General features: G+C 35.3%; 1 protein-coding gene across 7 annotated transcripts in view; it reads left to right on the forward strand.

Moving 5' to 3' along the window:
• Window positions 1-2,648: 2,648 nt before the first annotated feature.
• Window positions 2,649-15,510, forward strand: part of LOC113692275 (probable polyribonucleotide nucleotidyltransferase 1, chloroplastic) — a 31,653-nt gene continuing 18,791 nt past the window's right edge. For 6 of the 7 annotated variants that reach the window (XR_003448904.2, XR_011816180.1, XR_003448906.2 and 3 more), the window contains exons 1-10: window positions 2,649-3,039; window positions 5,051-5,119; window positions 7,756-7,862; window positions 8,000-8,042; window positions 8,212-8,295; window positions 8,402-8,466; window positions 8,562-8,718; window positions 10,006-10,062; window positions 11,790-11,903; window positions 14,957-15,220. Coding sequence is in view for 3 of the 7 variants with exons in the window: in XM_027210663.2 (XP_027066464.2) it covers window positions 2,761-3,039; window positions 5,051-5,119; window positions 7,756-7,862; window positions 8,000-8,042; window positions 8,212-8,295; window positions 8,402-8,466; window positions 8,562-8,718; window positions 10,006-10,062; window positions 11,790-11,903; window positions 14,957-15,220 (1,239 nt within the window). In the remaining 4 variants the exon portion in view is untranslated. The remainder of the gene's footprint in view (window positions 3,040-5,050; window positions 5,120-7,755; window positions 7,863-7,999; window positions 8,043-8,211; window positions 8,296-8,401; window positions 8,467-8,561; window positions 8,719-10,005; window positions 10,063-11,789; window positions 11,904-14,956; window positions 15,221-15,510) is intronic. The other variant, XR_011816181.1, reaches the window with a different exon arrangement.

The raw sequence follows: 15,510 nt of genomic DNA on the forward strand, positions 1-15,510 counted from the left end.
AACTAGATGAGAGTTTCAAGCATGGTAGTACAAGACTAATGTGAACATTTATAGAGGTGAAAACCCTAGGGGATAGAAATTAAGGGAGTTTAAGAGTGAAAACACTAAGTTTGAATTCATACTAGGTGTCCTTAAATCCCATTTTATCTTAATATCCCACTGGCTAAGTTTACTCTCAAGAGTCTCAAGAAAATTTCCATTTTCTTAATGTCTAAAAAATGTAATGGATTGCTTACTACCTTACCACTGCAACATCAGCTATCTAACTTTATTTGGTTATAGATTGCACTTTCACCAATAGCTAAATTTTGACTTCCACATTTTACTAATTCATACTGCCAATCTTTTGTCTTTATTATGCATATTAACAACATAAACCATAAATAAATTATTAACCAGATGTATTATTATACAAATTTTGCATATATGAAAATAACAATGTATCCTACAAGATTGAATATTACTAAGAATTTTCTTGTCCTTTCTTATTTGTAAAATTATATTACTAATCTTGATATATCAACTATAGCAATATGGCATACAATTTTTATGCAAATGGGTGGGCACAAATCTCCTACTACCATGCAACACGTGGTAGGAATTGCCTAATCTCCTTAAAACAATGTAGTTTTGTTTACTACCAAATTGAAGCAAAATAGCAAGTGCCATTTAAGCAATTTTTTACAAGCACTTCAAGAAAAGTGCCAACATATGGGTGCCAGTGAAGGCAATTTTTCTTGTAGTGGTAATAAAATCCAATGGTACAATATTTGGAGTTAGATAACACATTAAGTCATTTTTTCAAATCTATGTTACAAAAGAAAGTAGCCACCAAGATGCATGAAACTATAAGATGCAAAAATATATTATTTAAGTTATAAACACAGAGGTTTTAGCATTGTAGGCACTTCATAAAAGAGAAGAATAAACATGGAGAATATACCAAAGAAGAGCACATTGTCTCAGAACAAAAAGAAAGAACATATAAAATTAATGTAATAGTATTCCTACTAAAGAGAAAAAGACACAATAATAGAGATAGTAAGGAGAAAAACAAAACAAATTTATTGGGTTCGTTTGGGCCCTTTAGGTTAGTTGAATAAATCGACTAGTTTTTGTTTAAGTTGGACCTTAATTAGTTCATTAATTTGGGTAATTAAGTAGTTTAGTTTTGGCTAGTCAAGTAGTTACCTTGATTGTGGCGTCGTCTACCCAATCCACACGTTCTTAAACTATTCTTAAACGTCTAGGTTTCCATTGCCAAATTTAGATAGCATCCATTATTGAGCAAAACACATAAGTAGTTCACTAAAAAATATGGACAAATTTTGAAGCGTCTGTAACAAAAAAGTAAAAACAGTACAGATTTTTGTACATTATCATAGCGGATATTAATAGTTTTGACCATAAGTAGTTGCACAAACCACTAACCCAAACTATTAAATTGCATGACCCGCTGTTGCAAGGGTGGTGGAGGGGGAAGTGGTGAGGGGGGAGAGATAGGGTGGTGGGGGAAGGGGAGAAGGGAAGAGAGAAGAAGAGGAGGATGATGAGAGAGAGAGAGAGAGAGAGAGAGAGAGAGAGAGAGAGAGAGAGAGGAAAAAAAGAGGAGAAGTTGAGGCAGCCAGCGGCGGCAACATTAGAGAGAGACGGAGGAGAAAGAGCAGTGGCGATATTAAAATAACAATATTAACCTTAACATTCTAATGAAACTCCTTTATTTGCTATTTTGCTATATTTATACAAAGGATGGGTTTTATAATTCATTTTATAATTTCTCATTTTATTCATTACTCTTATATTTTGTCAGCAAAATCTCAGTATCATCAATCCCTAGCCTCCATCATGATTAAATGTCGAACTAGTAATATTTTTTTTGATAAATTTGAATATCTTCTAATTTTTTTGCAAATTATTTATTTATTTTTTTGGGTATCAAAATCGACAATAAATTAATAATAACTAAAAAATAAAATGGTCCAAAATCATTACTAAATTGTAGTAGTTCCACCACTTAACTAATTCACAAACTTTTCAAAAAATTATGGTGACACTTTTTTCTCCATTTTAAAAAGAATCTTTGGCTAAGACTGAAATCCTAAGCATCAGAGGTTCTGGGTTCAAATCTTTTTACCTCCTTCCCTTCTTGAGTCTTACCTCTTCTTTGTTGGAAAAATAAACTCTATCTCCAATAAAGCACTATTAAAAGTAGCCTATTCTTGTAATTGATTATCAAATAACAAATATGGGTATAAAAAACTTGACACTTATTCTTTTGTAATAGTGCTAAATTACTATACAATTATTTAGAAGATTAAATTAAACTTTATTACTATACAATTATCAGGGATTTAACCATCATCTGACCAGACGGGTGCACCACTCACCAGCATGGATTTAGAACTCCTCATATTGAGGCACATTGATGGGAGGCAAGATTTGAACCCTTGACCTCCCACCCCACTACATACAGTGGTGGCCAACTCCTCTATTGGGAGTTGGTTTATAAATATAAAGAATTAAAGATAGATATATTTGTTGTTTCAGGGGTAAAGTTGTGACTACACCTAAAGTTCAAGGGTACAATGTGCAATTCACTTAATAAAAAAGTAATCAAAATTAAAACCCTGCATCTATGACAACATGGCCATACTTTGCGAAAACGGATAAGTTTGTCCGGTTTCTCCCTCTCTCAAACAAACCCACAGCCGGAGATAGCCGTCCGGCCGGAGGCGTCGGCGGCAGCAGACTTCTTCAGAAATGTTAGCTTCTTGTCCTCTTTACCATGGCTTATCTTCGCCACAATTCGCAGCCTCGACTAAATACAAGCTTCTTCTCTCCTCATGTGCTTCTTCTTCTGCTCGTTCTCTTCAAACTCACTCTAAAAATCCTCATTTTTTCCCGCTTCACTTACTAAGTTCAAGAAAAAGAAGAAAGGGAGGAAATTCTAGTGGTAGGTTATGGATTGCAGCTTGTTTGGACTCCAGAGGTGGCGGCGCGGCGCCTTACTCCGTGAAAATCCCCGTGGGCAACCGACATGCAAGTCTCTCTGTCTATTTTTCTTCTTTAATTCGTTCTAGTATTGTGTGTTGAAATGCTAATATTGTGATGTACAATTGTTTCTGCTTGAGGTACAATGGTGTTTAAATGCTCGGTCCATACTACTTACAATTGCTAGATAAACAGGCAGGTTGCAGTTTCTGATAAAATTCTTTGGGAAAATTCATCACAAAAAAAGTACATTGTTATACTGTAATCAGCACAGATACCCTTTACATGATAAATAGTTTGAAATTACAGCCTGTTGATATGCTGGTTTTCCTGGACTTATATGCTGGACGGTGTTTGTTTATCGCTTGATAAGCAATAATGCACAAAGATATTGGATAAACTGAAATAGATAGAATGAATTCTTGGTCATCGGTTCAGCATTTCTTGTCCTTTTTTTTTTTTATTAAAGATATGGTTTGGCTGGTTCAGACTTTCATTTCCTAAGAGCAGGCTCTAGTTCTAGTAGCAGAGCAACTCTTTTGCAAGGCATTATGCCAGGTTTTGATCCTAACACTTTTTATTTGCACCACCCGTTTTATTCTTGCCATAGATTAGTAATATGATAAAAAGGATAAAAATGAAAAGTATCATTTCCAGAGATAATTATTTTAAAGGAAACAAATGCTATCTTTATAGAAAATTTTCTTCTAAGGCTTCTTTCAAGAAGAAAAAGGAATTGTCCATGAATTGTATTACTAGATTGAATATGTATCTGTAAGTCATGAGGTGTCCTGAGGTATTGTATTTTGCTCTAAACTCCAAGCAGCATGGACCTTGATGCTTTTATAATTGTCTCATGCTGTTTTAGAGAACCTAGGTTCTTTCTCAAAGATGTGTTGTATGATGATGTTTAAGGCTGTTTTAAGATGTAATTGGTGAGAACTGAGGAGATGGCAAAGTTTTCAAATGAATGTTCTTTTGGTTTTAATTATTTGTGTACTGCAGCATGGTTGGAATGTGAAGCAGCTATTTTTCAGATGATTTTTTGACAAGGAGAAATGGGAGACACAGTTTAGAGAGAAATTAAAATTTCATGGCTTCTTGAGAGTCTTACGAAAGAATATATTAGATCTGGCATGTGTGAGAGATATATGTAGATTAGTATCTGTCATTATTTGTTTTTCTATTGCAAATTATATGCAGAATTGAATTGCCTTTCCGAAGAGTTTCTTATGATAATAGAAGTTTGAAATCCTAACAAAGATTCTCCTTGGGAGTTAAAAAAGTTTGGCATGCAAAGTTTCCTATGCTTGCAACTCAAATGGGTGACAGTTGCAAGACCATGAGGAACAAAATTCAACATGGATTGTACTACCTACCAAAATGGCACTTTATGGGGGATTGACAAAACATTTTGTGTTATGAGTGTCTTAGAAGTACTCAGGAGCGAAATCAGAAATATATATTAGTGGGCAAGTGAACTGAGTAGGTTCCCAATTCTTGAATAATAATGAATCCAAATATCCTTTACATAAAATGCTTTCACATAATTGTGGTATCAATGACGTGGGCATGTATTTTTTTCTTTACACCAACAACAAATTCAGTAAAATTCTACTGCATGAGAGTCCAAGGTTCAGAAACACTGAAGAAAAATTTATAGCAACTTACCTGTTATTATTGATTATGCAATTAGATATAAAATACCATTGAAGTAACTTACTGATTCTAGCACATATGATCATATAAATAGTGAATGAAATATAATACGCGTAGTTGTTTAATAGCATTAAATGTTGTGAAAGGAGTGGTAGTTGCTCAGGCAGTGCGACCTGACAACAATCAGAGTGCAAATTTCTCTAGTTTTTACTTGATGGAATGGACCATTCCCCTGCAATTTCTCTCAAGAAGAATCACTAATCATGTGAAACCTGGAATGAAACATTGTCTATTAAAGTAAATATTCCTCTTTTTTGTTGGTAATTTAGAGTGAATAAACATCGAGTTGATGCTTTTTCCGATTGTTGGGAACTATTGAGTTTATGGTTTGATTTTGCAGATATTGATTGAAACAGGTCACATAGGAAGGCAAGCAAGTGGTGCTGTCACGCTGACAGATGGAGAAACTGTATGTATACTTTTGCTGGTTTGGTTGTATACAGGCTTGCTTGATCTCTCTGTCTTGATTGAGCTGGTACCTTAAGGGACAAAGTTCATCAATAATTTCTTCCCTTTAAATAGTTGTAACAAATGTATTGTTGTTTTTCTTAGCTATCCTATTTATTAAAGGTGAGCTAGCTTATGTAATTGATGAGTTTGTGACTGCCTTGATATATATTCTTTTTGTTGAACTTTCATATGCTTAGCTTTCTCATTGTGATAGTTACTGTCTGTAGAGTCACATAGGACCTAACTACATAGAGCAAAATGTAGTTATCATTTCCAGAGTAGGACCCTTCTCTGATCTCCACGAGTCTGTCTGTCTGTTACTCTCTCATTCTGTGTCTGTCTTTGACTCTATCTCTGTCTTTTTCTCCCTCTCTCTCACTCTTTGTCTGTCTGTCTGTCTGTCTCTCTCTCTCCCCCTCTCTCCCTTCCTAATTTATTAAGTATTTCATTTTGACAAATTTGTGGTTGCTTGTTCATGCAGAGATTTGGAGTTAATATGGTATTTTCTAAAGCTTCACAACTATAAGTGGTAAAAGATATGAAATCCTCTATCTAAAATACTAATATATGTTTTACAATTAGGCCTGAATTAGCCATCGCAGTCTCTATATCCTTTTCCTTTTTTTCCCCTCCCTACTAGGTCATGCATTTGATGATAAATGACAGTTGCACTTGGTGGAATTGTGGCATGGAAGAAAAAGATGTGAAGCATTTTGAGTACATCCTTATCATATACATGTGATGAAGAATAAATTAATGTCTGTTGTTTCTGATTAAACTTGGCAGATAATGAACTTCTGCTTGGCTTTGGTCTGGAAAATATGTTGGTTGCCTATGTTGATTTAAAGGTAATATGGGGTTTAGGGTTCAAAATGAAAAAAATTAGCATGACATTTGAGAAAATTGTGTTAATCTGGGGGATGTACTGTTGTCCACACTAGTATGTTGTTTTCAGTCAATCTTGTATCCTCCTTTCCAAGATATATTTCTTGCTGGAGGCTTCAAAGACCCTAAATAGTGGACGTTTTGGTATAGTGTAATAATTGGTTAAAGGATGGCAGCAAAATAAGCTTTAAATGTTGTCAGCGAAACATGATGCAACATGAAATTAAAGTAAAAGAGGGAGAGAAGGGAGTGAAAAGAGTTGGAGGAAGGAAAGATGTAACAAGTGATGAAGTTCCCTAGTTTGACACCCAAGTATCCCAGATCAGTATACGTGATGTTTGAGTGATATAAGACCTTATAGGCACTATGAGCTAAGTCAAAGGCATTAATTCAATGGGAATGAGAAGATGTTGAAGAAGATTCAGTGATCCTGTATGGTCAATGGCATCAGAGAAGGTGCACTTAGTGGCTTTAAAACAACTTTCTTTGTAAAGGAAGGAATGTAGAAGCTATTAAACGAGAAAGATTACAGCAAGTGCTGTTCTCCAAGAGATAATAAAAAAAAAAGCCTTCGCCGACCTGACTCCTTTGGCTTCCACAATGCACCAAACCAGAAAATAGCTGACTTCAACAACCGTCCATGTACAATCTATCCTAGATCTGACCAACGGCTGTTAGTTCGGTTTGCCTAGTTGCATTCAAGGGAGGAAGGTGAGGCATTGAGATCAAGTACGGTTGAAGTTTAGGAAATCTCTTTGAATGGATGAGAGACCCTTGCTTGAGGGCATGAATGAATTGACAAGAGAATTAAATTATCAGAAATGAAGGGTACCATATAATTCTACCAAGTCCCACTTTCACTCAACCAGCAAGTACAATACCAATAACATCGGATTCAAGACTTTCAACCTGTGCAGCCTCTGAACAAATGGATTTAAGCAGTTTGGATCAATAAGTTGGTATCATAGCGGTTTCCTAGTCAAAATTTGTAGAAGTAATTGCTATGCTTGAAGGGTGGGAGGCACCTGTGGAAACGATAGAATCCTACGTGGCTTGGTCTGATCCTGGGTTTTCAGTTGATTGGATTGGACATAATAGGGGGTGATTTTAGTGACATATTTATCCAGCATTTGTTATTCAGTTAATAAACTTATCAGGTTCCTAATAACATCACTTGAGCATTTTGTACTTCTGTCTTGGGCTTTGAAAAGTTGTGGCATCTGCATCTTTGATCGGTGTACTAATTGGTGTGCAAGTTGGCCTAGCTTAACTCTTGTCAAATTCAGGTCTGAGCCCGAGCTCGAGGCACGGAAAAGTTTCACATGCTATGCTATGTTCTCTCTGATAATATTTACATGCCCTAATATGTTTACACTAAAATTTTGGTAATGGGGGCCAAAGTCATTTTCTTTCATATTTGTTTTACTTCATAGTCCAGTTGAATGTGGAATGCCTTTTAGGAATTTTAAAGTGCATTGCCTGATTGCCTGTTGAATGCTGAGTCTTCTTATTAGTTCTTGAAGTTTTGTTGGAGCTTTGAAAAATGGTCCAATTAAATGCCATATCTGATTTTATCAAGTCTTTGATACTGTTTGCTGATTTGTCATGTATCTTTTAAGCTTGGAGATGATGCTGGATGTTGAAGCTTGCTTAATTTTCATATGATCTTTGTGTTTTTGAAAGAAAATTAATTTGTTCATTTTCTTGTAGATTCTATACACAACTGTTTCTCTGGATGATATTCCAAGTGAGCCTTCAGATTTTTTCCCCCTATCTGTAAATTATCAAGAACGCTTTTCAGCTGCTGGTCGAACAAGGTAAAGCGTATGCTTTTTTTCCCCTTCTCCTCTCGGTTACCATTTTTCTTATTATATAAGATATAAGATGTGTTTGTACAATTTATCTTTTAATTTATATGGAAGGGGATTGATCATCTTAATTCTAACAATTTTAGTGGAGGGTTTTTTAAGCGAGAAGGAAGGACAAAAGATCATGAGGTACCTTTCACTGTCTCCATATGTTCTCCTATATGTACCAACAATTGTCTTTTAGCAAATTATGTGTCTGTTCCTAGAATCTAGCTTCAGCAAACTTGGAGTGGTTTAGAGTTTTATTTGTATAAAGTGTTATCCAGTTTTAGGCTTTGACAACTATTAAAGTTTGCAGGTACTTATTTGTAGATTGATAGATAGGCCTTTACGTCCGACAATGGTTAAAGGCTTCTATCATGAAACTCAAATATTGTCCTGGGTAAGGTGTTGCAGACTGTGCATGTTTTCTTTACAGTTTCTAACAGTTGTGATGCTTGATGTTCTTAACATGGCTTTCGTATTACTACCTTGGGATGGACTTGCAGGTACTAAGCTATGATGGTTTGCATCCTCCAGATTCTTTGGCTGTTACAGCTGCTGGAATTGCTGTGTAAGCTAAGCTAGTCTTGCAGTTCTTGCTTCTGCTAGTTGTACTGGTTTCATGGTGAATATAAATAATTTCCCTTGATTATCTAAACAATACAGAGCACTATCAGAAGTGCCAAATTCCGAACCTATTGCTGGCGTTCGAGTTGGTCTGATTGGTGACCGGTTCATTGTGAACCCTACAACGAAGGAGATGGAAAAGTCTAAGTTGGATCTGTTGCTGGCAGGCACGGAGACTGCAATATTAATGATTGAGGTTCAATTTTCACTCTTACACATAGAAACAAGCTTTTGCAGCTCTTAATTGCAGATAAGGTCCTGGGTTACAAATTAATTTGAGTTTCTTAAGCAGATAAATGGGTAATGTATTGCCTGGTTCATCCCATTTTGCCATGAAAATTCAAGTGCTGAATTATCTTATGCCTTGTTTATGTTTTGCTCTATCTCCCTCCCTCCCTCCCTCCCCCTCTCTCTTTCTCTATCTCTGTCTCCACCAAAACATGTGTATGCCACTGTTTTCTGGGCAGCTAGATGCAAAACTGTAGGTGTCAGTTGCATGTTATTGGTCTCAAACTTCTGGTATGTCAAAGCTCGTGAAGCAATTTTGGCTGCTGAGCTGGTATATCGAAAGAAACTACATTCCTAATACCAAATAATGCATATGTATCTCCTTCCAAAATCTGGATACAAGATACTGATAGCTACATCTAATGCTGTATAGTGGTTAAACAAACATCTTGGTGATTTATCATCTGAACTAGAACATAAAATTGCATGTCAAGGTCTTAATTCACAAATTTTCAGAAGTTTGAGCATTTTTCTGGGAGCGATGTTTGACTAAATGAGTGATCTATCAATCATCGCTTAATTGGCAATCAAAATTCAATGTTTTGTGGAGAAGAACTGAAAATCCCTTTATTTGAGTGCTTTTTCCAGTGCCATGCTCTTCGTGCATTTTCCTGTGAGATGCAAGCTTAAATGCACTGTATTGACTTCACTAATTTGGCAATCTGAAATGAAGGTGGTAAGGTTGCTGTTGTGATGCAACTTTGTCTTTAAGCCCTAAATCTGTAGTTGATTCAATTGCGTACCATTTGCACCTCTTTTTTGCATTGAATAGTACTTCTGGGTAATGGTCATAGACCCAGAACTAAATCTGTTTATATTTGACAAAAGCCCTGCCTCCTGCAGTGGGAATTATTTAATTTTGATGAACCCACGATCTTTTATTGCATAAATATTAGGCAATCTGTCTTACACATTTTATTAACTTTTTCCGAACTCACTTTTCTACTTAACTTTACATGTGGAAAGTTCAAAATTTAAGAACCAGAAGTTGTATGAAAGGTGCAAAATAATGCATGATCCAGAAATTCTAGAAACTAAGGATCCAAGAACTATGTTTATTTTCTTTAAAATCAAGAGATCTGGTATAGGAATTAGTTTAACACCTTGTATCTGTGTTAGCAAGTTATGCAAGATTTTGCATGTTTACTGTGTTGTGTTTTACTGATTATGGGATCTTTTATGTTTGATCTCACAGGGTTATTGTGATTTTCTTACTGAAGAGAGGTTGCTTAATGCAGTACAAATTGGGCAGGTTGTTTATTGTAAAATGCTGCTTAATTGTTTAATACTTGGTTAATATTTATTTATCTGAAGACATTTCTTTTGGTTTTACTGTTTGTATTGCTTTAAAGTTCAAAATATCCAATTGCAAGTGTTTGGGAAGGTTAGCTGTTGTTCCTGCATAAGTAGAGAAGATGTTCGAGACTTTGTGTATCAAACTCCTGAGCTTATTGGTTACTTTGAAGCAACATGTGAATGGCAGACCATTGGGGGTGTAGGCCATTGGGGACATGGGGAGGCAGGCCTGCCTAAGAATCTTGAATAATTTCCTTTTAAGTATGAATAGTGTGCCTTCACATACTTTACATATAAATTATGGAGTATCATTAAAAAATGAGAATTTTGCCCCACGTATAGATTGAGCAATACCTCATTGTTCCCTCCTTTTTCTCTTTTTCTCTTTTTTACCAATGAAACTAAAAAGTCAAAACGTGACCATTGAATTTGTGTACAACTTTCCATCTTCAAGTTCTAGCAATTAATTTTTCGAAAGGTGGTCAAACAAGTTAATGTTAATTCTTTTGTTTTATTTGATTAAAAAAGTTATGTTATAGCACTTTATGTTTAACAAATTAATTTTATCTCATGTGCTAAATTGTACACGTATAGTCAATTTTTTTGGATAAATTTTCTCAAATATTTTTATTGGTTATTGTTTACCTTTTTTTGTGAAACAATCAATGACAGTTAAAGTTCTGTAGTTTACATGTTTTCTTCTTCGTACACTAACTTTTTATTGGTAGTTTTGGAGCATGCATTATGTTCTTTGTTTTGTATGAACGTATATCCATTCGGATTGAGTTTTTTTTTTTTTTAATTTTTTTAAACTTTTAACATGTTACGCCGTTGTTTGCTTTCCTTTCTTTTTTCTGGTTGCACATCATAGTCTCTTTTGGTCAAACTGTCAAATTTTAAGAATTTACTTCCATATTTCTAAATTGCTTTGGAATTTAACTTTCCAGGTGGTAACTTTATAATTTTTGCAAAGAATCTGTATATTGATAAGAAATGTTAATTACAAAATGAGTTCTTTTGACCAAGAGTGACATTATAGTGGGATAAAGGAAGTTTACTGTTCTCTTGAGCCTCATCACCCTGATGGTCCACCCAAAGCTAGATAATTGCATTTGTCATTGATTATTTCTACACTTAGACCCTTCATTACTGAAGGTGGTATCAAAGGGACAATTACTTGATGTGGATGGCTCAAAGGGTGACCTAGTATGGTCCTACTCCTGAATTTGTACGATCATTCAATTTATTATATTCTAGTATAGAAAAATGACCTAAAAGAACTGAATGAAGCTGACCCTAAATGAAGAATGTTAGTACATTATACTAGTATTTGAATCTCTAAAAGAATGTTGAAAATGTTAAGCAGTATTATTACCTGGTTCTATGTAACTTTCTTTAGGCTTAAAGACTGGAGAAAAGTGTTTTCATCCTTTCTGTATTGCTACAATAGATCTGGAAGAAATAAAAGTGAGAAAATCTTCCTCATGTTGCTGTAGCATTCCAGCAATTTTCATCATGATATAAGATTGCTTTATGCTATACCTTTTTATGTTGCTAGAGTTCCACTTACAAGTTTCCGTAGCTCTATAGTATCAATCAGAATCTTTCAGTGGTTAACTTCTGTCTAACAGCAATTTGTCATAGTGATAGTAATGATCAGATTCTTGCCTTTTGCAATGCCAGGATGCTGTGCGTGCAATTTGCAGGGAAGTGGCTGCTTTAGTGAAGCTATGTGGAAAGCCTAAAATGCTTGATGCAATTAAATTACCTCCTCCAGAGCTATATAAGCATGTTGAAGTATGTGATTATCTTTCTCTGTTTGGAAATTCTGATTCTTTTGTTGTTCGTTTACTCTTTGTAAATTCTTTCCTGTTGTTGACTTTGAACAACTGTATGTTTGCCACAATCCTCACATTTGTAAACAAACATACTACAAAAAATTCTATACACAGTAGTTAAGCATTATTATTCTTAACAGAAGATTCACTATAATTTTGTTTAGAGATTGAATTTTCCATGCATTCATAATTACAAATTTGTGAGCTATCTTGGTTCTACCATTCTTCGATGAAGGAGCTGTTTGGTTAGACTGGCTTCAGTGAAGCAAAGATTACCTATTTTCGAAAGGTTTTGGTGCAGCTTGGACTTAATTGTGAAGAAATTCATACTTTAAAGTGATGTTTTGTTTTTTGATGTTGTCAAATTGGCTGATGAACAATGACTGCAAAACAAGCCTGCAGTAATTGCTTAAAGTTATGGATGGATATCTAAACTGGACATTCAGGGAAAGTTCTGCTTTACCTGTGATATTCTTTTTTGGTGAACATCTACTGCATTCTGAAGTTGCAGGTACATGTTAGAGCCATTGAAGGTCAACGGATTTGATTATCTTTTCTTTTTAGATGAAGCCTTCTGGTTGGCTGGATATATTTGGGGAATCAAGGACAAAACATCTTTTAATCAAAAGAAGCATGCTTTCCATGTTGTTCTCTGTGTTTTCTTTTCTTTTTTCTTTCCTGTCTCTGTTATTTTTGCTTTGTCATTGTTTTGTTTCTTATTTCCTTGGGTTGGCTGGGTAGGGGGAGGTGCTAAGTTTGGTGGTCTGATTTACCTTGTTCTGTTTTTGTTTTCTAGAACAGTTGACCGTCCTTTCACTTATATGTTTACTTTCTGTCACAACTCCATTTTGAGCAGCTTCGAGGACAAATGACATAATTCCACTCTTATTGGATATCTCATGTTTATATATCTTACACCAAGAAGCACGGATGAACCAAAAAACGAAAAACCTATCCATTCCAAACCAGAAAATTTGGTTACCTCATGTGAGGCCCCCAATCCCACATTGGTGGGTGGAAGAGGAAAGGACATGTATATTAGCTTGGGCCCATCGGCTATCAAATATCTTGGGGTTAACCATTTTGAGCCTGTGGTTCCACTCAAAAGTTATTTGGGCTAGCCCGTGGATCTGGGCCATTACAGTTGGTATCAAAGCGAATCTCACATGGTCTGTTCATTGGATGAGCCAAGGCCAGTGTGTTATGGTTCCAACTATGCAAAGGAGTGCAGGAGCTAAGTACTGTGTGAGGCTAAGTGCCACGTCAGATGGGGACCACGTCTAGAGCCTGTATGAGCCATCTCTAGAATTCTAGCACAACTAAGTGGACAATCCGAATTATGACCAGGCCGTTGTGAGGACACAAAAAATCCCAGGAGGGTTGAATGTGAGGCCCCTAATCACACATTAGTGGGAAGACGATGAGAGGATATGTGTATTAGCTTGGGCCGATGGGCTATCAAATAACTTAGGTTAACCATTTTGACCCTAAGATTCACGCAAAAGTTATTTGGGCCAGTCCATGAATCCAGGGCATTGCACTTAGTTGGATTTTGGCAATTTGGTTATGTTTTGGTTATTTTTTGGTTATTTTCACCATTGGTATGGTCAGTGGGTTCAAAAATTTTTTGAACTGTATTTACCTAAACCACATCATATAAATTAGATTATTTTTTATTTTTTATTTGTGTGTTGAATATCGATCTTAAGAGTAGACATGCATTTCAACTTTGGATAATATCTGTTGAAAACTTCTGGACTAAGGTTTCTGTTGCTATATTGTTCTAGTGATTTTTTTAAATCAAGAAAATTGCAAATTTTTGAATTGTTTAGTGTATGTAATTTTTTAATATATAAATGAGAGGTCATTTTGAGAAGATTAAGAAAATTTATATAAAGAATTTGTTTATGGAAAAAGAATGGAAACATTTCTATGAAGCTTTTTTTTTTCTAAAATAATAATTCGTTTCACATAAAATGGATCGGTGACCTGATGTGTCCTAACCAACATTTTCGGGTAATGGACAACCTGTTACCTTGCAAAGATGAACTGGTTTTGGGTACATTTTTGGCCAAACTGGTTTTACTGGATCGAGTCCATTGACCAACACATGGACCAGGTACAAATTGCCCTATCTGTTAGCTGTTGGACTGTTAATACCATTATTAGGGTCTTAGTTTGATTCTTTCAGTTTTCAGTGTCAAGATGCATTGAGGAGTGCACCAAGTCTGCAGAATACCTTATACTAGCCCCATGAAAACCAGTTTGTTATCTGGCCTTATCTGAATTTAAGAGTACCTGTTCTAGTTCAGACTTAGTAATTTCTGGTAAACAATTTTTCTTTCTATTTTTTCAAGACCAATTGATGCCGCGTGGCATCCTTTTTTCGAAGTTAGCATTTTTACTGACCTTGGATAACTAAAGTGTTGGGTGTCAATTTGCATAGCAAACTTTCTGTCATGAAATGTCTTATGTTCTGTTGTGTGCCAATAGTGCAAGAACTTTTTATGGGCAGTGCCTATGGCCGTTAGACAGAGAGTAGTCGATGGTAAGCACTTTCTATTTTTTTTTTGTATATATTATTTATATATACTTTTTCTGTATGTATGTATGTATATGTGTGGACACATACATCTGGTTATTATTGGAGAAGTTATCTGGGATAGATCTTCGTGCAAGTGGAGTTCTTAAGTTTGTATTTGTGTGACCTCAATGCATAAGAAGAAATACATAGTAAATTAACTGGTTGTGGAGTAAGTGCTAAAAATGACAATTTTGCAGGGGTGGTGGATGTTTAGATCAAAATGATTTTTACTTTTCACATCTCAAAACAATGGTTTTTGCGCTGCACCTCTGTTCATTGCAGAGTTCCATCTGTGTAATTTTTTTCTTACCTGCCATTTCACATAAATTGCATATCCATCATTCTCAGATGATGGCCTCATTCTTTTGGTGCTCTAATCTAATACAAGATGTAACTATCATAATGTACAAATTCTGTGTGCTGCTCAGGATATTGCAGGTCAAGAATTGGTGGAAGTGTTACAAATTAAAAATAAGATCCCAAGAAGAAAGGCTTTATCATATTTAGAAAACAAGGTTCTGAGTATACTAACAGAGAGAGGTTACATTAGCAAGATTGATGCCATTGTTTCTACCGAGTTGGCACCAGATTTAATTGAGGATGAGGAGGAAGATGAGGAAGTGGTTGTGGATGGTGAAGTTGATGAAGGTGATGTTCACATCAAGCCAGTGTCTCGTAAATCCATTCCCTTGGTAGGGTTCAGCTTTTCTGTCTTCATTTCCAGTTTGCTTCGTTTCTCTCTTCCTTCTCCCTATTTTCATCCTTTCAAATTTTAAACACTTTTAAACATGTTTTGCTTTTTAAGTTATTTCCAGATTTGCCTGATGGTGGAAGTTTTAAGTTTTCTGCTTTATGTTGCTTATTATTCTTTTTAAACCTTTTGTCTTTTATTAGAATTAGAATTAGTTTTGATGGTGATCATTTGCTAGGATCACCTTACTCAACCCTGCTAATATTTCCCCAAACATCAACTTAAAATTTA

The sequence above is a fragment of the Coffea arabica genome, chromosome 6c, assembly GCF_036785885.1.
Source record: "Coffea arabica cultivar ET-39 chromosome 6c, Coffea Arabica ET-39 HiFi, whole genome shotgun sequence".
Taxonomy (NCBI): Eukaryota; Viridiplantae; Streptophyta; class Magnoliopsida; order Gentianales; family Rubiaceae; genus Coffea; species Coffea arabica.